The sequence below is a fragment of the Tripterygium wilfordii genome, chromosome 22 (genome assembly GCF_013401445.1).
Source record: "Tripterygium wilfordii isolate XIE 37 chromosome 22, ASM1340144v1, whole genome shotgun sequence".
NCBI classification, from domain to species: domain Eukaryota; kingdom Viridiplantae; phylum Streptophyta; class Magnoliopsida; order Celastrales; family Celastraceae; genus Tripterygium; species Tripterygium wilfordii.
The window spans coordinates 7,080,117-7,101,838 of NC_052253.1; the positions used below are offsets into that span (position 1 = coordinate 7,080,117).

Below are 21,722 nucleotides of genomic sequence, written 5' to 3' on the forward strand. Positions count from 1 at the left end.
CAGTGATTGAAATGGTGACTCATATTCACCACCTCTATCACTTCTTAACATTTTAATTTTCTTGTTGAGTTGGTTTTCAACCTCAACTTTGTATTGCTTGAATGCTTCTATAGCTTCATCTTTGCTTCTTAGCAAAAATACGTAACAATACCTTGTGCAATCATCGATGAATGTAATGAAATATTTTTTTCCACCTCTTGTTTGCACAAATTTTAAATCACATATATCTGTGTGAATTAAATCCAAAGGTTCACTATTTCTTTCAATTGAGTGAAATGGTGCCTTTGCCAATTTAGCTTCTACATATGTTTCACACTTTTGAGTCATGTCTAAGCTAAATTTAGGTATTAGGTTCATGTTAATTAATAGACGTAAAGTCTCAAAATTAACATGTCCTAATCTGCCATGCCATACATTACACGACTCAAGCAAGTAAGTAGAAGATGCAATATTATTAGCACGATTCACAGTCATTACATTCATTTTGAACAGACCATCAACCAGATAACCCCTCCCCACATACATCCCATTCTTAATAAGAGTAAATTTTTCATATTCAAAAACAAGTTTGAATCCTTTCTTGCTGAGCAGTGACCCTGACACTAAATTCTTGCGAATTTCAGGCACATGCAGCACGCCAAGGAGAGTCAGCTCCTTTCCGGAGGTCATCTTCAAAACCACATCACCAACACCATCAACTCTGGCGATAGCAGCATTTCCCATGCAGATATCCTGATTCACTATGGGACGGTATAAGGAGAACATCTCCCTACTAGCACACACATGGCAAGTAGCTCCAGTATCCACCCACCATTCTCTGGGATTTCCAGTCAGATTGCACTCAGAGATCATTGCACAGAGGTTCATCTCTTCCAGATCCTGTTCAACTCCAGTAAGTTGTGCCTGTGCCTTCTTTTTCTGATCAGGTTTCTGGCCTTTCCTTGAGAAGCAATCCTTGGCTCGATGCCCCTCCTTGTCACACACAAAGCACTTGCCCTTGAACCTTTTAGAGCCATTCTTTTTGACTCCACCAAACTTCCTCTTAGAGGGCTTGTTTGTCTCTACCACATTGGCCTTTGCCTCCTGATGCTTGTACCCCTTCTTCTCATTGTTGCGATTGTCTTCCTCAATCCTTAACTTCAGAGTCAAGTCATCAAAGCTCATCTCTTTTGTCTTGTGCTTGAGATAACTCTTGAACTCTTTCCTTAGGTGGGAGCTTCTCAATAACCGCAGCCACTTGGAATGACTCACTCAATATCATCCCCTCAGCCAGGATCTCATTTATGATGACCTCTAACTCCTCTGTCTGAGTTACCACTTTCTTAGAATCCACCATCTGGTATTCCAGAAAACGAGCCACCACGAACTTCTTTGATCCAGCATCCTCTGTTTTATATTTCTTCTCTAAAGCCGCCCAGAGTGCTTTAGACGTGGGGAAAGTACTGTACACACCATACAGACTGTTAGTCAGACCATTGACGAGGGTGTTCTTGCACAGATAATCTGAATGCTTCCATGCATCCACCGCAGCTACAGCAGCAACATTCTGAGTGTTGGCATCTGTGTCATCCAACTTGGGTGCATCCTCTTTGAGAAATTTGGCCAGATTCAAAGTCGTTAAGTAGAAGTGCATCTTTTGTTGCCACCTCTTGAAATCTGCCCCACCAAATTTCTCAGGCTTCTCACCATGCGGGTTGACATGGAACGTTGTTGGAACAGCAACGGTGACTTGCTGAATGCCACCAGCAGCATTCCCACCATTCACTCCAGCAGAGTTCAGTGTTAGCACGACAGGAATGTTTCCTCCAACCACGTTGGCAGCCATGTTTTCTCCCGCGTTAGTCATAGTGATAACTACAAATTTAATACACCAAAAAATTAGTAATAGTTTCAATTCGAGGAAAGAACCATAAACAACATAAACGATTTAGTCTTAAGATTGTTGTTAAATAAGTGGGTGTTTATGGAATATTAAGAATTAAAACGTGTAACAATGAAATCAGAATGAAGAAACAACATTACCATATTACCGATCAATTGGATAATACATTACCAATGAAGAACAGAAAAGAAGATTGAATGAAAAAAAAGCCAAGCCCAGAGTAGTCTCTGTCTCCTTAAGACTAAATCGCCTCCCCACCGTCGGTTTGCTTAGAGGAATACAGACGACAGTCTCGCAGGATAGAATGGCCACAGCTTTGCACGGAATGGAAGCTTCACACCGGGCAACTCTCGGAAACAACAAAGGCAACTCTCAACTCTCTCTAAGAACAAATGCAAATGCTTTGAAGGTGTGATTTGTGAATGATATGGAGGCCTCTATTTATAGTGCTTGGGAGGCATCAAGGATTGGACGAAAATGGATTGGAAGCTCATCTACACAGATAATTCCAATATTTCTTGAGAATAATCAAAACACAGATAATTAATTGAACAGATAAAATTTAATCTGTTTGTTCTACACGGATAAATGTGTAATCTGTTATTTGTTTATCTGTTTGAGCCCCACGGGTTGGGTTGGGCCGAGACAAAGTTTCTGGATTGGGCTGGAAGTCTACTGGCCTGTGGGCCAATCAAGGAAAGATCTAGAATAGCCTAAGAGCCCATTGGTCTGTAGTCCAAAAAGAAAGGAAAGCCCTGGACTGATTCGGCCTATCACACACACACAAGCGCGAATCGAACAGGATCGGACGGACGATGGCGGGGCTGGAAGTCTACTGGCCTGTGGGCCAATCAAGGAAAGATCTAGAATAGCCTAAGAGCCCATTGGTCTGTAGTCCAAAAAGAAAGGAAAGCCCTGGACTGATTCGGCCTATCACACACACACAAGCGCGAATCGAACAGGATCGGACGGACGATGGCGGTGCGCGCGTGTGTGGTCATTTTTGCATAAGGTGCATTCTTTCCCTCCCACAAAAGCTTAGGTGCCCTTGGGCTCAAGCCATTAGTTCAACCCTCACTCCTATAAACAAGAGTTGGTTCACTTAATCCTCCAATGTGGGACTTTTATTCTTCCTCAAACTTAGTCATGCCCAAATGGCTTACTTTGAAATAACATTTCATTCACTATATTCATGACTTTGAACAAGTGAATACACATAATTATTCTCCACATGAAACTTGGTAGATTCATGTTTAGTTCCAACATATCCAATAATTGGATCTCATTTCAATTCATGGTCAAAGACATGAATTTCCAACAAAAACCATATATATAAATTTGATAAAACGTTTACAATTCCTTTTGCCAAGTTCTCATGTTTTGATAATATTACATAATAACCTCTTTCGAAAGTCGAACCAACATTTCTTTCTCAATGTATGTAACTAGACAATCATTAAGCAAATAATCTCCCATTCGATTCACGAGCTTCACAATTTTCATAACTGAAAATGCCCTCTATGGTTATAGTTACCACATGTAAAGTCAATGTTAGTGTTATTAGTTTATACAAACGCAATACATCAAGTTATATCTTATCGCAACAATTTTCTCTACAAGATTAGCAATCTCGTGAACCCTACAAATTCAATCGAACACTTTTATTTTTTCTAGGGGTGGGAATTGGTCGGTTTGGTCGGTTATATTACGACGGAATACCCGGCCGAAATATCGGTTTTTTTATATACTAAAAACCGATGACCAACGGTTTAGAAATACAATATATGAATACCGACCAAACATGTTCGGTTTATACGGTCGGTTTTTCGGTTTTGGGCCAAAAGTATGGGCCTAGTATAATATAACTCAATAGTCCAGTATCATTGCTAAGTAAGTAAAACACTCAAAAATCAACAGCCATTGCAAATGGCCCATGTCAAATACTCAAATGGCCCATAAGTCTTCACCGCTTCAAAGCTAAAATAGTAAAATACATATTACAAATGCAACAAAAATGTCCCATAAGGCTTGACCGATTGAGATCCAAATAGGCACACTCAGACAGAGTTAAAAGTAAGATTAAAATTCCAAATGCTTTGCTTCAAAATGATGCTGTCAACAATAAGTTCGACAAAATGATGCTGCCAACAGTCCAACAACATGTTCCAAAATTCCAAAATCCAAATGCTTTGCATCTGCCAGTCATACACAGTAGCCAGCAAGTTAAAAATTCAAAATAAACATCAGCCAACAATTCAAATAAAGTAATAAACAATAGCCAGCAGACCTAATATACATATGTAACATTATACCTATCACAATACCAACAAAACACAGCAGCCCAGCAAGTCAAATTAAGCATTTAAGTCATCAAGCAACATCTTGATCTTCCTCCACATTTGTAAGGCCACATTTTTCCATAAACTCTGTATACACAATTATGACAAATGTATAAGTGACATAGACAATAAGAAGCAATCTAGCAAAGTAATGCCAATTCAATTGTTGAATAATTAAAGTAGGTTGATACATACCATTCTTAATCTTTTCATGATGTTCAACGTCATCCATGGCTTCTCGAAGCCTAATTGACATAGAGGAAGAACGTATCCAATTTTGGGTGCAAATGAGGGACTCGATCACAGTAGGAGACAAAGAACTTCTGAATGAATCAATAACACGTTCAGCAGTGCTGAACGTTGACTCAGAAGCCACTGTGGACACAGGAATTGCAAGGACATCCCTTGCAATCAATGAAAGTACATGGTATCTACTTGCATTAACCTTCCACCATGCAAGTAGATCAAAATTTTCATTATCCTCTTCCAAACTCTCCACCAAATATTTCTCAACTTCATTCTTGTTTTCCATAGATTGGGATTCCTTCAAGTGCTTGTGAAAGTTTGCCAATCTTGTTGCCCTAGTCTCCGTAGGAGGCATTTCGTTGCTCCACAACTGTTGACTCACCATTCCTTGTGTATTAGAAACACTACCACCTTCTAGATATGCATTATATAGGCGATTCAAAGTGTCTTTCACTTTGATTGTTATCCCCGACATTACATCAAAAGAGAACTCTATCATCTTCAATTTGTATCGAGGATCAAGCACAAGTGCAACAAACAACAAGGGGTTCATCTTATCAATGTCTCCCCAATACTTTTTAAACTTGGCTATCATGTTTTCAGCAACACTTTTCAACACACATTTCCACCATTGCACTCGTGCTCAATTGTATCTTGAATTGTCAACAATTCCATAGCAAAACTATTAGCTGTGACAAATTTAGTGCCTGAAAAGCGCAAAGTTGCATCATAGAAAAGCTTAAGAAACTTGGCAAACAACCTCACTTTATCCCAATCATCAGCGTTAGGAACCCCAAAAAGAATTCTCCTTCCTCCCTCACAATGCTCATCCTCATAAGCGGCTGCACGTAAAAAGCTGGTATCTTCCTCCTCTAATCTTTCAAAAGCTTTTTGGTAACTCTCAGCCCTCTCTAACATTTCATAAGTGTAATTCCACCTTGTAGGCACATCTAAAACCAAATTATGTTTGCATGACAACTTTTCTTTTTCTGCACATAATTTAAAAAGTTTTGATCTTTGTGGAGATGACCTAACCCATTTCACTGCATTTCTTACCTTGACTATGCACTCATCCATATCTTTTAATCCATCGCAAACAATAAGATTTAAGATATGTGCACAACATCTCACATGCAATAATTCATGATTCAATAAAGTGCATTTTCTAGATTTCATCTTTTTCTTCAAGAAATCAATCAACAAGTTATTTGAGGATGCATTGTCAACAGTAAGAGTAAGAATCTTATCTATTCCCCAACCCAGTAAGCATGTTTCCACAATTTTTCCAAGTGTTGAACCCTTGTGATCTTCTACAATGCAAAAATTCAGAATTCGTTTATGCATGATCCAATCACTATCAATGAAGTGTCCTGTGAGACACATGTAATTCAAGTTTTGGACAGAGGTCCATGTGTCTGTAGTGAGACAGACACGTTGCCCTCTAAGAGCCTTTCTCAAATTATTCTTCTCAATCGAATACACTTCAAGGCACTCTGAAGTCATTGTCTTACGACAAGGAAGTTTAGTCCATCTAGGGCAAATTTCACGTACAAATGCCCTAAACCCCTCACCCTCCACATGTCTAAAAGGCAATTCATCTATTATGATCATGCGGGCTAAGGCTCACTTTGCTTTCTTCTCATTAAATGGTTTTGTCAATGATGTAGCTGCCTCACCAGGCGTTAAGGGTTTAAAATCCAAAGTGGACTGCCCCTTTACCAATTGGTTCTCTTTGGTCATAATCCTCAATGGATTATCCTCAGCAGTACATACATTAATTAAATGGTTACCCAAAACCCCAGTACCATTCTATTTTGAATCAGCAGCATAACCTTTTCCACAAAATTTACAAAACGCCTTACGTTTACCAGTTTGATTTTTAGGCACATTATAATAATTCCACACCCATGATCTTTTTCTAGAAGAAGTATTAGGTTCACTAACCGCTGGCACTGGATTTGGTGGAAGCGTTGAGCAACCCTCTACATTTACTTCTCCACACGTATTTTTCGCAGTGTCAATACATGGCTCTTGATCTTGAGCCATGACAAAGTACTAATCTGCAAAGTGCAAACGAAAAAATGCAAATTTATTAAATCAATACTTGCAAAACGTACATCACCATTCTCCAGGTTCAAAATTAATTTCAAGAAATAATAAAGAAAACATAACTCACCAGGTTAATGCCTTAATTGGAGGTTTGAACTTTGAGGCACAACAATATGAAAAATTCCTCTGTCAATCGTAAGCTCTTTGACCTGCAAACAACAATTGGAGTATCATTTTGGTAAAATCCCTAGATCATGATAGTTTAGACTAACCCTAAATGGCTAAATCATCAAATCATAAACCAATTTCAGCCGTAAATCAGTAAATCACAGAGGTATAGAAAGTTGAGACTAACCCTAAATCGTGATTGTGTTGGGTTTGTTGACTGTTGAGAAGAGAGAACTGAGAAGCCCTAAATCAATAAATCGTGATGAAGTATTGAAGTAGAGATGTAAGATTGTAAGGGGTTGAGCTGCTTATTGTGACCCCCTGAACGTAAGAGATTGACGTCTGAGTCTGACTGACAGACTGAGTCTCTGAGAGGCAGTGAGAGGTTGAGTCGAGAAATCGAGATGAGCGACAGAACTGGAGAAGACGGCGTCGCCGTAGAGTCGTATACGAAGAGTGGAGAAGATGAGAAGTGAACTCAGGGAGAGTACTGGAGAAGACAAGACGAAGAGAACTTAGAGTCTTAGAGAAGTCAGACTCGTTAGTGGACTAGAATCATGAATAGAGTATTAGAGACTTAGAGTATTAGACTATTAGTATTATATTATCTAATAATTATCTATAATTATATATATATATATATAAATTATAATATTTAATAATTCGGTCGGTTCGGTTTTACAAAAAAAAAAAGTCCATTAATTTTTAAAAAAATTTGAGAACCGGCTAAATATTCGGTTTTTTAAAAAGAGAATTATGTGAACGGACCAAACGAACGGTTCGGTCGGTCGGTTCGGTTTTATCGGGTTTTTTTCACAGCCCTAATTTTTTCCCTCAGTATTTTAGGAGAAACGGAATAGTTAGGTTAAAATTTTTAATTTTTTTTCTATGTATCTTTGTTATTAAAAAATTTGCCAACGAGGGGCGGCTGCCCACCCTTGGCAAAGGGTGGTTCCACCCCTGGCTATACTCGTCTATCATTTCCAAAAAAAATAAAATAAATGTTATTCAGTACACTGAGAGTATTTGATTAATAATATAATATAAAATCCTTTGGAGTATGAAAATGTCTATTAAATTTTTTTTAATTTAAAAAATTAGATGAGGAGGTGTTCATCCCATATGTTCTCTGTGTTAACTCTATAACCATTGTCTGGTGAATAAGATTAAAAAAAAATTGAGACAAGAAAATAATTGCTTGATATGCCCTTTCTCAATTTATGTAATTGACGTGGTCTCAAATATGAAAGGAATCTCATATTTGGTAGCTAAAAGTCAAACAAAACAAAAACAAATATTTCCAAATTAATGTCGTTTAACAAGAGAGAATGCCAACCAAATTACTAATTTTCTTCTTGAGTATACATATTTCAATAATAATTATATCAATAATCCATAATTATAAGGTATAATGAATGAATTAATTTCACATCAACGTTAGTTAGGAAAGTTGTTTAATTACCATAAATAAATAATATTTGGACTTAAATCAATCAATGAAAAAGAAAAATAAATTTGTGGGACCCCACTGAGTTGGGTCCCACTAATGACTGTCCTTTTCATTCCTTCCTCCTCGGTATTCGATCTCCTCCGCGATTCCTCTCTAACCACCATTTTCAAGTTCAAACTTCAAACAGGCCTCTCTCTTTTCACTCGCCGACACACTCAACCAGGAAAAAACGAAGAAGAAAATGAAGAATAACGTCAACACCAAGCTCATACTTCTACACCCTTCAATCCACAAATCAAACGGAGGAGGAGGAGGAGGAAGTCTCTCTTCACATCGTCTCTGGTTTCTCTTTGTGATCACATTTTTCACATTAGCATTCGCTTTCACTCTTTTCACCACTACAATCCCCATCTCCGCCACTACTTCCTCCGCCGAGAGTGACTCCGTTTCCACCCCTCTACCTCCCTCCGTCGCCTCCGCACTTCTGCACTACGCCGCCACTGTCAACGCCACCGACGGGATGACGGCCTCAGAGCTCTCCGCCATTGCCGGCGTCATCCACCGTTGCTCGCCCTGTAATTTGCTAGTTTTTGGACTCACTCACGAGAGTCTTCTATGGAAATCGTTGAATTTCCATGGACGCACGATCTTCCTCGACGAGAACCAGTACTGGGTCTCGGAATTTGAGCGAGAACACCCAGAAATTGAGGCATACGATGTTCAGTACACAACAAAAGTCAGAGAGATGCCGGAACTTCTTTTGATTGCGAAATCACAAGCGAGAACAGAGTGTAGACCCGTACAGAACCTTCTGTTCTCGGATTGCAAGGTTGGGATCAACGATTTGCCGAATCACATATACGACATCGCTTGGGATGTGATTGTAGTGGACGGGCCAAGTGGGTTTTCTCCGAAGTCACCGGGGAGGATGTCGGCGATATTCACCGCGGGAGTGCTGGCGAGGAGCAAGAAGGGTGGGCACAAGACGACGCATGTGTTTGTGCACGATTTTGGTAGGGAAATGGAGAGGGTGTGCACTGAAGAGTTTCTGTGTGAGGAGAATTTGGTGGAGACTGTAGAATCCTTGGGGCATTTTGTGCTGGAAAGAATGGAGAGCAATAGTTTTCAATTTTGTAAGAATACGACGTCGTTACATTCATCGTCATCGTCGTTAATGGATGAAGATGAGGATGATGAGTGAGTTGGGTCATAACTATCTCTCCTTTTTTTTCTTCTTTTTTTTACATATCAATGTTTATAAATTTTCAGAAACTGTTGCTTCAAATCAATGATCAAATATCAAAATTGGTAATTTTTGTAGTTGGTTTTCGATTGCTGTTTGTTTGGTAAGGAAAGGGGGGAAAGCAACCATTTTAGAGTGAGGCAAGGTGTTTGCGCAATAAAGGAGAAGCAAACAAAAACCGTGGTGTTAAGATTAAGCTTTATAGATTGATGTGAAGAAAAGAAAAAGGAGGAGGAAGCAATTCTTCTTTTCTGATCTTAACGGCGCCGTATTTCGACTGACGAAAATACGATGCAGGCGCTGCTTTTGAAGATTCGGGTGTGATTTTCCGCTAACGGCGGTTGCACAGTGAAATTCAGAGTTCAGACCAATTACTTCTGGTCACGTGAATCACGTGACCAAAACGTACGCTACGACAGAGAGAAAGAGACTGGAGAGATGTCTGAGTGTCGGTGGCGGTGATAGGTGAACATGGGCTTGTAGCAGTGAGGGCAAATACAATGGTTGGTGAATAATAGGGATACTAAACTGTATTGAGAAACATGTTTTGTTGATGTGGATAAGAATGAAAATATATTATCTCTTGTCATTGTACAATGGTGTTAAATAGATATTGGTATGAGTTAATTAATTTTGATGGTAAATGTTTAAATAACATGCAACAATATATATACTCTTCGAAATGATTTTCTATTAAATTACATTAACCATAATACTTATTTTAATTAATAAAATTTTACACCCAATAAATAAAATATTTAAAAAAAAAAAGAGTAAATGATGAAAGAAAAAAAAAATTTAATAAAATGTAAATGCAGTTGGTGTTATGTGCGGGCCCACACCAATTAGGCAAGTTGATGTCCCAATAGAAGTCTTTGTTCCCCAAATTGGTCCAGTAATTTTAATTGTCAAAAAGTCTACCATTGTATGGATTGTACCTCTCCATTTCTTATTAAAGATCCATTTAACCCATCCATTCTTGTCAAAAAAGTCCACCATTGCATTTGCCCTGATGAGACATAGCAGATGGCTGCATAATGTCGTTTTGGAAAATTATTAACTCAAGTCTCTACTTGTCACACACTGACACACACAACATTAATGAAAAACAATAAAACAGAAGGAAGAACAAGATAGAATCACTATATGGTGTCAGCACAAAATGGATGCGGTTAGGGGTGTCTACAACCGATCTACAATCGAGAAATTGATCTATAATAATGGTTATTCAATTTTCGAATATGGTTTTTCGATTATGGTTTCGGATACTGTTATGATTTTGATAAATTTTTGAATATTTTTGCTGTTATGATTTTTTCGATTAGGTTATGATTATAACCGAATAATATTAATATATATTATATATATCATCTATGATATATTATATTATATATTATATATATATATTAGATTTTATATATTTATATAAATAAGTTACATATTGGGATATGACAATATTGGAGGCCAAGTAGTATTGTAAAACTCTTCATAACAAATTATAAATTTAGATACAAATTAACCTAATCATTACACAAATTATAAATTAAGATTGATTAGTTGAAACTCATAGTGACTTTATCATCTTAAAATTCATACAAATTAAGATTGATTATTGCTAAAGCGAAAGTGGGGAGACATCTTCATGTATGTTTTCTTTTTTTTTCTTTTTTTTTTGATCATATTATTTCTCTCGGTCTTGTAAATTTATTTTTCTTTAATTGTGATGAGATAATATATTTATTATCATTATCATAAATTTTTATCAAACTTTGTTAGATGGAGTTGGAGTCGATCATGGGCAATTTTCTTACTCTATTTGAGATTTATTCATACTTCTTCCATTTTTTCGAAAACCGAAACCGATCTGATCCAAAAAATATGGTTATTTTTGTTTGGTTATCCGAACTTAAATGGTTCGGGTATGGATTCTAAAGTATCATAACCGAATCAATTCGGACATTTCGGTTTTGGTTAAAAATCGAATTGAAAACCGAATGGACACCTTTAGATGCGGGGGTCCAGGGTAGTGCCCTGAATTTTTTTTGGTTCATTTACATAATTGATTTAAGAATATAAAGCCCAATCACATTAATAATTGTTCATAGCAGTAAAAAAATACATTATAATTTATTACAATTGTTCTCTACGAGTTTTCATATTTTCAAAACACGATATTACTACGTCATTAGTAATAGTTCCAAGCAACTATTTTTGTTTTATAACATACAAAACACGATATTATAACATCATTAATAATAATTTCAAGCAACTATTTTTGTTGTATAACATATAAGACAATCATTTAAAATTTGATCACTCATTTGGTTGCGCAAATATGTTTGATAATATTCATTTAAAAAAAAAATATATTTTTAACACTTGTTGTTGTTATAGACAAAACCAATGCTAATTTCAATAGCCGATACACCAAACGATACGAAAGATGCTTCCTGATACACACTAGCAGTCTAGAAAGATCACAAAGCCCTTCTAATTGACCAAATGTCATCTTTTCATAAATCTATAATGTATGAGAGATTGAGGGGCTTGGGCATGTTGGGGTTGACAGAGTAAATGACACACAATAGAATTGGGTTAGGGTCTAAGACTTGGTGAACTTGATATGCTTTAGTAGACCATGGGCTTTATTTTTTTTGATTGGGAGCCTAAGCATCAAATTATAAATAACATAGACTATACTTTGTTGAAAATTTTGTACGTCACTGGGGCCACGTGCCCCAGTGCAATAACAGTAGGTCTGCCTTTGTATATAATCAATAATATAGTACGAGTAAGTACATAATACATTATATAGTAACAGTAATGAAAACTAGTCTTTAGAGCACGCACAATGGTGTGTATTTGCTTGGGTATGAAAGTAAAAAAGTGACATTTTCTTGGCCAATCCAAAAATTTTATGCTCCAACAATGCATATTTATTGGTTTATTTTTAATTGCCCAAACATGAAGGCATGGAGCATGCAATGTCCACATGTTGGCCCAAAATGAGACCCACATCTCACACATTCATATTTTTACCTTTAAATCAATATTGAATCTCACCTCTATTATACAAACAGTAAAACCAATAAATTTACATCATTATGATTGAGACATTCATTCCCTATTAAACCTCACAAATCACAATTGCTCAATAGAGCATTCACCATTGTGGTTGCTCTTACTCTTTAAAATGCATGACAATCTTTTTATTATATTTGCAAGTCACTTATAAATAATAAAAACCTCTCACTTGTTTTATTCGAAACCCTCAATTGGAGAGAAACAGTCATGGCGAAACCATCGAAGCCGCTCTCTTCGTCACCCAATGTGATGTCCGATGCAACAAATTCTTCGTCGGATGAGGAGCAAGTACGGGATCAGATTCAAGAGGAAGATGATGACGAGGAGCAGCTCCAGGCAATAGCGCAGTTTGTTGATGACGACGACGAGGCCCGGCTGGCTTTTTGTGCTCACGATAAAGTGGGAAAAGAAGGAGAAAGGAAAGGCTAAGTAGGTTTTATTTTTATGGGTTTAAGTGCTCTGTAAGGTAAAGGAGGTGTTGGACAGTATTTGGGCTTGGAGAAGAATGTATGCAACACAATATTCTTTAGACCTATGATTTGGAAGGTCCAAAATGCAATTCATTCTAACATCAAGAATCTTATTCTCAATCAACTTCCTGCATTGTGACCCAACTTGGGTGAAATAATTGTATGAAAATGAAAAGTTCACTGAATTAGACAGATTACACACTATCTCAGCACATGCCCATATAATTTGTTTTGGGCAAAGTTCAAGGGAGCCATTTTGGACAGGCAACCAAATGAGTCTAGTATTGGGCCTGTCAACTGGTTCAAGCCCACACCAAACACAGTGGGGTTCCTCAAGAATTCCATCTCGTACGGCAAACACCCTGTGAGTTTGTTGTTCAAGAAGAGGATCTCGACGAGCTTCGTTGATCGAGATCGAAGTTGATCAGATTTGGTGATCATACAATGTCGTTGTGGATCCAAGATTGTGAGGTAGATTTTTGTCCTAGACTTTACTAAGTCATAACCGAGTATTACTACTCTGTTTGGTGGAGCGACTATGCTATTTCACACATTTCACCAAACTGACGTATACCCTTCAAAATTAAAAGCTCCTAAATGGAGCTTATTTCTACAAGTACTTTAGTGTACAAATATCTCATATATTTTCCCAATATAAGCTTTGATAACCAAATCTGACATATTATTAGTTTTTTACCAATCATGACATATTTGACAGTTTATAAATTAATCGTACCCTTGGAATAGTATTTTATGTATTAATCAGGGCTGACTCTAGGGTGAGCCAAATCTGCTACTTGGGGCTTAGCCCATAAGGGCACTAGATTTTTAAAAACATTTCAGCCTACATTAGTCCAGCAACCCAAAATTAGCTCAACCCAAAAATAAGCCCAAAAAAACATAACCACTTCCGTTAATGTCTCCCTCAGCCGCAAAATAAGCCCAGAAAACCATAACCATTTCCCTTGCCTTCTCCCTCTCCTCTCCATCAACGTCAATCCAAAAATAAGTCCAAAAAAATTAATAACATGCATTGAGTAACTGACCTCCTGACACACAAGATGAAGAAGAGCCAAGGAGGGAAGACGACGTCGAAGACTGCTGATTCTGAAACTCTCCTTCCACCTTCGGTCTCCATCTTTTTGCAAGACTGCTACTAAAGCAGATCAGTAGACGACGAAGCATTGGCGGTCGGTCCCTTGCTTACATAGTTACACCGGAACTAAATCATTGTGCTATTTATAAAGCACCAAGAGCATATTTTATATTTATGTTTTGTATTTATATTTTGTTGTAAATTTATTGATCACTTTTGATATAAAAATTTTGTGAGTACCATCTCACTTTGTGTTTTTTTTCCTTTACAATAGGACACCGCTATACAGCATTACTTTGGGCACCAAAATGACTAGGGCCGACCCTAATTAATATTTGCTTTAAATAAAACTAGTTGGAGCCTCTAATAAGCTATAGCTAGCTAAGTTTTTATACTTAAAATACATTCTAATAAAACTTACGTATGGTGAATGATGATGCACTCATAAGAATTGTGTTTGGGCTTTTGGTGCAACAACGGAATTGGTGACCAGCCCATGTTGAGAAATCAAATACAAACCCATGCAATGGCATGTACAAAATGAAATGGCATGTATCAATGATTAATAATTTATTAAATATGATTGATCGTTAAAACTTTAATGTACTTAACGATACTAACAATTTATACCAATAAAATGACATAGATACATAATGGCTAAAGTATTATTTATATCTTTAAACTATCCATACTTTTTCGATTCTATCCTTAAATTATGAACTCAGTTATTTTTATCCTTGAACTTTCAAAAAAATTCCGTTTCTGTCCTGAGTCATACTTCCGGTGACATTTCCGGCAGATTTTGCTGATTCGGCTTCAAACTCTGACAAATTATACACATGACATGATGATGTGTCAAAAATTTAAAAAATAAATCAAATCTATCTGAAAACAAATTAAAAAGAAATTCAAAAACTGATTTTAAAAAATAAAAAAATGATTTCGAGAAAATAAAAAATTGAACTACTGCCAAATTGAAATTTTTTTTCTGTGTTCTTCACTTCTTCTTGAATTCAACTCCCCACCGACGATGGATCTCACATACTTCAACTCTCCACCAACGTCATAGTGCGAGCCACGACACTGGCAAAACCAGTCATCAAAGTTCAAATACAGGTTCTCTCTCTGATAGTTCTCTAATTGGTAAAGCTAAGTCACACAAATTTGAGATCTCTGTTTGGTTCAGCGCCGTCCCCTTCTACTCTTTTTCTTGGGCCCGCTGGAAGCAGTATCGTGGTTTGGGATTGTGCTCCCTTATTGGCTCATGAGTCTACTCTCGATCTGTTCCTCTGATCTAGGTCAATATTTTCCTTGCCTCTTTCAGCTCTTGGATTGGGGATTTCTTTCGCTCCCTTAATGGGTTTGTCAGGTTGGGTTTGTTGAGGTTCTTGGTGTGTTCTCTGAGGTTATTGGATCTGTGTTCTTGGGTTCTTCTAATAGTGTGTTCAGGTGGTTGTACTTGATCTATGGGTTTTGTTGATTGTTGACAGATGTGGGTTTTATTGATTCTTACAAGTTCCTCTTTTGTATTTTTCGTGCAAATTCATGGTTTGCTAGTGTGTTCTAATTGCTGGAGAGTCATTGCAGAAGATGGAATTCGTGGTTTGGTAAAGGAAGAAGAGGAACAGTACACAATTGGAGAGAAAAATACATATTTTTTTATTTCATTTTATGTGAAAAAGTTGATAATTTTTTTTTTTACTTGTTATCACGCCACATGTACAATTTGCTGGAATTTGAATGCCACATCAGCACAATCCATCGGAAGTTTCACCGGAAATGTGAAACAGGATAGAAACGAAAAAATGATTGAAAGTTCAAGGATAAAAATAACTGAGTTCCTAATTTAGGGATAGAATCGGAAAAACATGGATAGTTTGAGGACATGAATAATACTTTAGCCGATACATAATGTGTGTGTTTGGTGAAGCGTTGTGGAAAGCTTATAATCTAGCTGTCCCGTTTTGATCCAACGCTTCACCAAACACCTCGCATAAGCTAGCGGTAACACACTCAAACCGCTAGCTTTATCGGTGTAAAAAATAATCTTCAATTTGAAGATTATTTCAGAGCTTAAATGGAAAAGCTCATTCGTGTTTGGCCTGGTTGTGTTCTCAAATTGGCACGATCTGCATCATCTCTCCGTCTCATCGGCATCGAAGCTCAACTCGATCTGCACCGGCTCATCTCTCCGTCTCATCGGAACCAACTGGATCAACCCCACTCACTGCTGTCTTTCTTCGCTGTCCGACGAACGCAAGATAGGTTCTTCAAAGTTTAGTTGCTTGTTCGGTGAAGAAGCTACCTACTCTGTCACGGTAAGCACAGATCCCTGCGAATACTTTGTTGTTTGCTCATTTGCAGTTAGATTTCATTGAACAAGCTTCTATGTAACCATCTCTGTAGTTTTGGGTTTTTTTTTATAAAGAAAAACCTGCTTGGATATTGTCTTTGACACTGAATTCTCTGCTTGCTTGAGTTTTTTTTTCAATTTCGTTGTTGTTTGGTGTGTTAATTCACTGCTTTAGGACCTTGTTCTTTGAATTTATAGTAAGATGAAAGTTGCTGCTCTTCGTATTTCTAGGGTCTTTGCCGACTACATAGAGGCTCTTCCTGCTAATCTTTTTCATGTAAATTGTCATTACAAGTTTCACACCACTAGTTTGATGTTTCCAGTTTGTGATTAGTAGTAATGATTGTAGTGGTTAGGTTTTGGTTTCAAAATTTTGGCCTAACCTGTCTAGATTTGCCCCAAATTATAAATATTTCAATTCCATTATGTTGATGTTGGAATGATATTATCAATGGCTATCGTTAATCAAATTAGTTAACTTCTGGTTTTGTTCTTTTTCCTTTGAATTTTTGTTTTTTTGTTGTGATTTTTGTGCTCTAATTGGATTGAAAGTACATTCCCGAGTCATCTTACTTGACTGGGCTATTGGTAGTGAATGCTTTTGCTTACTCAATTGAATTTATCTCTCAATTTTCCATAACAGAGAGATCTCTGTCGATTCAATATGTTATGGTATTGTTCTGTTGCCTAGCTCTCCTTTTAAATTTTTAATGTCCCTTACTAGGGCTACTTTGTCTCTGGTTGCCTTTCCTGTGCTGCATAGAAACTGCAGATTCTTGGTAGTTAACCAAGAAAATGGTTGCCGATTCTTGGTAGTCAAGTAAAAAATAACTTTCATTTGTAACATGATCCCATGCTTTGCTGGGAGGGCATTGAAAGTTCAAAGATGGTAGTTTTAGAATTAATCTGAATTGTTCATTATGGTTTGGTTTATTATTATTATTACATCTCATAGTGTCTATTATGATTACATCTCATGTTTGTCTTTTACATGTACACCTAATGTTTAGATATGTCAAGGAAAGGGAAGGATAAAATGGCTTCATATCAGGGTAGCAATAATGAGAGAATTAAATGGGATAATTCGAATACGCGTGTCTTGGTTGAGATATGTGTTGCTGCTATGAAAGCTGCCAAGCGAGTCCCTGGCACTCGTATACCAAAACTAGAATGGGAAGAACTTGTTGTCCAATTCAATGCTAAAACAGGACATAATTATCAAAAACAATCATTAAAGAATAAATGGGATTTGCTTAGAAAAGACTGGACGTTATGGGTGAAGATGACTACCCAAGATACGGGTGTTGGGTGGGATGCTGTTACTGGCACAATAAATGCAACCGACGAATGGTGAGAAGAGAAAATTAAGGTACATGTATTATAATAAACTGTAAAATATATTCTGCTACCATAATTGCATAATTATGCATTTATAATGAATGCAATTTTTTTATTACTTTGCAGGAGAACAAGGAATATGCCAAGTTCCGTAAACATGGCTTCAAGAATAAGGCGGACCTTGAATTCTGTTTTACTGGAACATATGCTACTGGTTCAGCAAGATTGGCACCGTCTAGTGGATACATACCAACTCCAAAATACCATTCTAGTGATGATAATCAAAATACCCAACTTGACAATGAATTGGAAACTTGGTTTGGAGAAGGATATGTGTCTGAGCCACCCAACATTGATCCACCCAATGAAGTACAACTTGAAGAATCAACTGAGAGAGTTCTTGATGATGATATTTCTTTTGCGAGTTCACCTTCTAAGGGTGTTCCGGTGACACCATCTCACACATCCGAATCAATGGGAAAGAGATCATTCGAGGGTTCAGTTAGCAGGAAATCAAGTAAGAAGCGATCAGTCACCAGAGCTGATGAACATGAGACAATGCAGAGGTTGGTGAGTGCTGTGGAGTCCCATATGTCTGTGAGTAACCCAATGGCAGCACCTACGGGTCAATATGTCAAGAAGACCACTGTGGCTATGGCTATGGATATTCTGAGTCAGATAAGGAAGGAACATGGAATTTCTAATAAGCTTATTATCTTTGCAGCTGAGTTGTTTTCTGATAATCGTGCCAAAGCGGACATGTTTTGCAACTTGGACCCTGATTTGAGGCTGCCATATCTAGAGCAGAAATATGAGGAGAGCAGAAATATGGGTGGTGTGTGTTGACACTGACTTTGGATGCATTTTATTATGTCTTTTTGTGGATATTCCAATCTAGGTTAATGATAGTATTAAGTTGACAGTACTAATATTATTAACTACTAAATGTATGGGTACTGTATGGAATATTTTGAACCATTAATGTGTTATGTGTTGTTGTTTTTAACTATAATACATACTGGTGTTCTATAATTGAGATTGCATATGTTGTCTATTATATGTTCTAGTTTTTGGACTTATAAGTTACTCACGGGATGTGTTTTTTTCTTTAATGCATTTGATTATTTTGAGCAAAACTCACGGATATTCCTTTACATTCAGGCAACAGCACAACTGATATGGGTGGTCATGAGTTTGATGATACTGATGATGATGATGAGTATGATGAGATGGATGATGATGAGTATGACGATGAATGTGAGTTGAACCCTAAAAGGACTAACGATTTTATACTCCTAGCGTCTGTAACTGCAGCTGCAATTTATCATCGGAGAAGACGGGTTGCATTTTTTGATAAGATGTCGTGCAGGACATCTAAATTACAGGGTGCGAAATGGGTTGCTGAAATTTTACATGGACACCCAGATAGATGCTACCAAACTTTTAGGATGAAGAAAGAGATTTTTGGAGACCTATGTTATCAACTAAGGGATAAGTACATGTTACGAACAAGTAACTACGTTCAAATACCCGAAATGGTTGGGATGTTCCTCTTCATATTGGGCCATTGTGCAGGGAATATATTGGTGCAGGAATGTTTTCAGCATTCTGGAGAAACAGTTAGCAGGATGTTCCATGAGGTATTGCATAGTGTGTACTTGTTATCATTGGACATTATTAAACCGAGGGAGAACCAGTTTGAAGAAATCCCAGTTAAGATTAGGAGTGGCTCAAAATATAACCCTTTTAAAAATTGTGTTGGTGCCATCGATGGAACACATATCCCAGCTGTGATTCCTAAATCTGACAGAGGTCGATTCATTGGGAGGAAAGGCACAACGACACAGAATGTCATGGCAGCGTGTGACTTTGATATGCTGTACATATTTGTGTCGGCTGGCTGGGAGGGATCAGCACATGATGCACGTGTGTTCCAGGATGCAATTTCAACACCATAATTACGATTTCCAATGCCACCTCGAGGTAAGTCTTACTTTATGAAGTTATTATACTTTATTAACACATTATTTATTGTTTATGTAATTTTTATTTGTAATTGCAACAGGAAAGTATTATCTAGTTGATGCGGGGTATCCTAATAGGACCGGTTTTCTTGCGCCCTATAAAGGTGAGAGGTATCATTTATCTCAGTTTGATAATGGTCGCCGAGCAACAGGTCCACGTGAGGTGTTCAATCACACACACTCGTCACTCCGAAGTGTAATTGAAAGAATTTTTGGGGTTACCAAAAATAGGTTTCCATTATTGAGGAAGATGTCATCTTACCCCTATGAAACCCAGGTTCAAATTGTAATTGCGTGCATGGCACTTCACAACTTCATTCGGTTGAGGGTGACGAATGACGAAGAATTTACAGAAATGGATGAAGGGTCAAGTAGTTCATATGCGGAACCAACTACTGAAGATGATATTATTGGGGTTGATGATTTGCGAGATGACAGGACCATGTCCTCTGTTCGCGATAAGATTGCAGATAAACTTGTACGCATGAGGCAGAGGCAAAGACAGTGAGAGCTTAGAGTGGTATTAAAGATCCATATGTTACATTCTTGGTTGATTAGAAAAACCAAAACATATAATTAATGTTGGTGTATTAAATTTAAATGTGAACATTTAGGTTTATTTGTATTGAAAAAATTCCCAATCTTGGTTGATTAGCAAAATTTATCAACATTTATAATTAAATATGTTTGTGTATTAAATTTAAATGTAAACATTTAGGTTTATTTGTATTAAAAAAATTCCCAATTAATTCTTATATGGTGTTCTAAAAATGAGAACTCATTTATTTGACAAATAACCAAACAATGCCCAATTCAGTAAAGCTTATAAGCTATAAACAGCTTTTGGTTTTGCCAAACACCTCACAGATTATTTCATAGCTTTAAGCTCAGCTTATTTTTCACAGATTAACCGCTAGCGTTGAAAATCAACACAACCGCTCTACCAAACGGAGCCAATATATGGGGTACATAAGATACATACTCTATGTGGCATGCCACAGAGATTATTTTTTAGAAACCCTAAATCTTACATTTAATTTCCCGCTTCTTTCTCATCAAGCTAGCCTTCTGCTTCTTTTTTTTTTTTTTAACTTTTTTATACTTCTCTCTCCAACTTTCTTATTCTCTCTCCTCACCTCTTTTATTTCTTCATTCTTTCTCTCGAGTTTGTGATTGGTGACTTGTAATTATATTACAGTGTCAATTGCACATTGTAATAAATCACTGGATTAAATACACTGTCAATTGCATAGTGTAATAACATATTGGGCTAAATACACCATCGAGCACAGTGTAATAAGCCACTGGAGAGCTAAATATACTGTCAATTGCACAGTGTAATAAGTCACTGAAAAGCTAAATAAGCAAGCAATGACAAGTTTAATCACCAGTGGCTTATTGCTACTACAAAACTTGACAAACTCATTTATAATTGTAAATAAAAACCCAATTACCTTGTCTGGCAGCAACAATGTAAAGCAAAATGAATTTACACCAAAATCCTAATTACATTGCGCATTGAAAGTGTATTTAACTCTGTATATACCCATGACCTGAACCAACACCTTCAAACTAATCAAATCCTTCAAACAACTTTGACAGGGTATGAAGAATATGAGAAAACCAGGAGAAATTGCAACCCAAGGGCATAAAAAATCAAATCAAAAAATATCCCAATACAAGCATATCAAACTAGATAAGAGAACATAAAAAAGAAATCCAAAACCCCCCCACCAACCAGAATCCACGTAGTCCTTTCCATGGCTCTGCCCATCTTCATTGACTTCGTGCGACATCTCTCTCTCTAACGAGCTTGCTCTCTCAATAGGCTCTATTTGTGATAGAGGGTACAACATGTTATGTGGGTCTCTATCACACCAAAGAAACTTGAACTCTGCTCCTCATCTTGATAATTAAGATTTTTCTGGACTAAATACACTGTCAATTGCACAGTGTAATAACAGATTGGGCTAAATAAAC

General features: G+C 37.1%; 3 protein-coding genes across 3 annotated transcripts; 2 read left to right on the plus strand and 1 right to left on the minus strand.

Annotated features, from left to right (window-relative positions):
* Positions 1–5,079: 5,079 nt before the first annotated feature.
* On the minus strand, positions 5,080–5,970 carry LOC119991470 (zinc finger BED domain-containing protein RICESLEEPER 2-like). The gene has a single exon (XM_038837819.1). The coding sequence runs from the start codon at positions 5,968–5,970 to the stop codon at positions 5,080–5,082; it is 891 nt and encodes a 296-aa protein (XP_038693747.1).
* A 2,254-nt stretch (positions 5,971–8,224) lies between these two features.
* Positions 8,225–10,008, plus strand: LOC119990800 (protein IRX15-LIKE-like). The gene is made up of 2 exons (XM_038836904.1): positions 8,225–9,331; positions 9,456–10,008. Exons 1-2 carry the CDS (start codon positions 8,376–8,378, stop codon positions 9,514–9,516), a joined length of 1,017 nt encoding a protein of 338 aa, XP_038692832.1. The 5' UTR covers positions 8,225–8,375; the 3' UTR covers positions 9,517–10,008.
* A 6,183-nt stretch (positions 10,009–16,191) lies between these two features.
* LOC119990598 (protein ALP1-like) lies at positions 16,192–20,264 on the plus strand. The gene is made up of 3 exons (XM_038836586.1): positions 16,192–16,345; positions 18,880–19,701; positions 19,784–20,264. The coding sequence occupies exon 2, from the start codon at positions 18,897–18,899 to the stop codon at positions 19,674–19,676; it is 780 nt and encodes a 259-aa protein (XP_038692514.1). The 5' UTR covers positions 16,192–16,345; positions 18,880–18,896; the 3' UTR covers positions 19,677–19,701; positions 19,784–20,264.
* The last annotated feature ends 1,458 nt before the right edge of the window (positions 20,265–21,722 follow it).

Bases quoted from the DNA above. Each gene is read 5' to 3' on its own strand.
- LOC119991470 (XM_038837819.1), bottom strand. From the start codon at position 5,970: ATGACTTCAGAGTGCCTTGAAGTGTATTCGATTGAGAAGAATAATTTG.
- LOC119990800 (XM_038836904.1), top strand. From the start codon at position 8,376: ATGAAGAATAACGTCAACACCAAGCTCATACTTCTACACCCTTCAATC. The intron at 9,332-9,455 runs GTGAGTTGGGTC...TAATTTTTGTAG, and splicing joins GATGAAGATGAGGATGATGA to TTGGTTTTCGATTGCTGTTT.
- LOC119990598 (XM_038836586.1), top strand. From the start codon at position 18,897: ATGGGTGGTCATGAGTTTGATGATACTGATGATGATGATGAGTATGAT.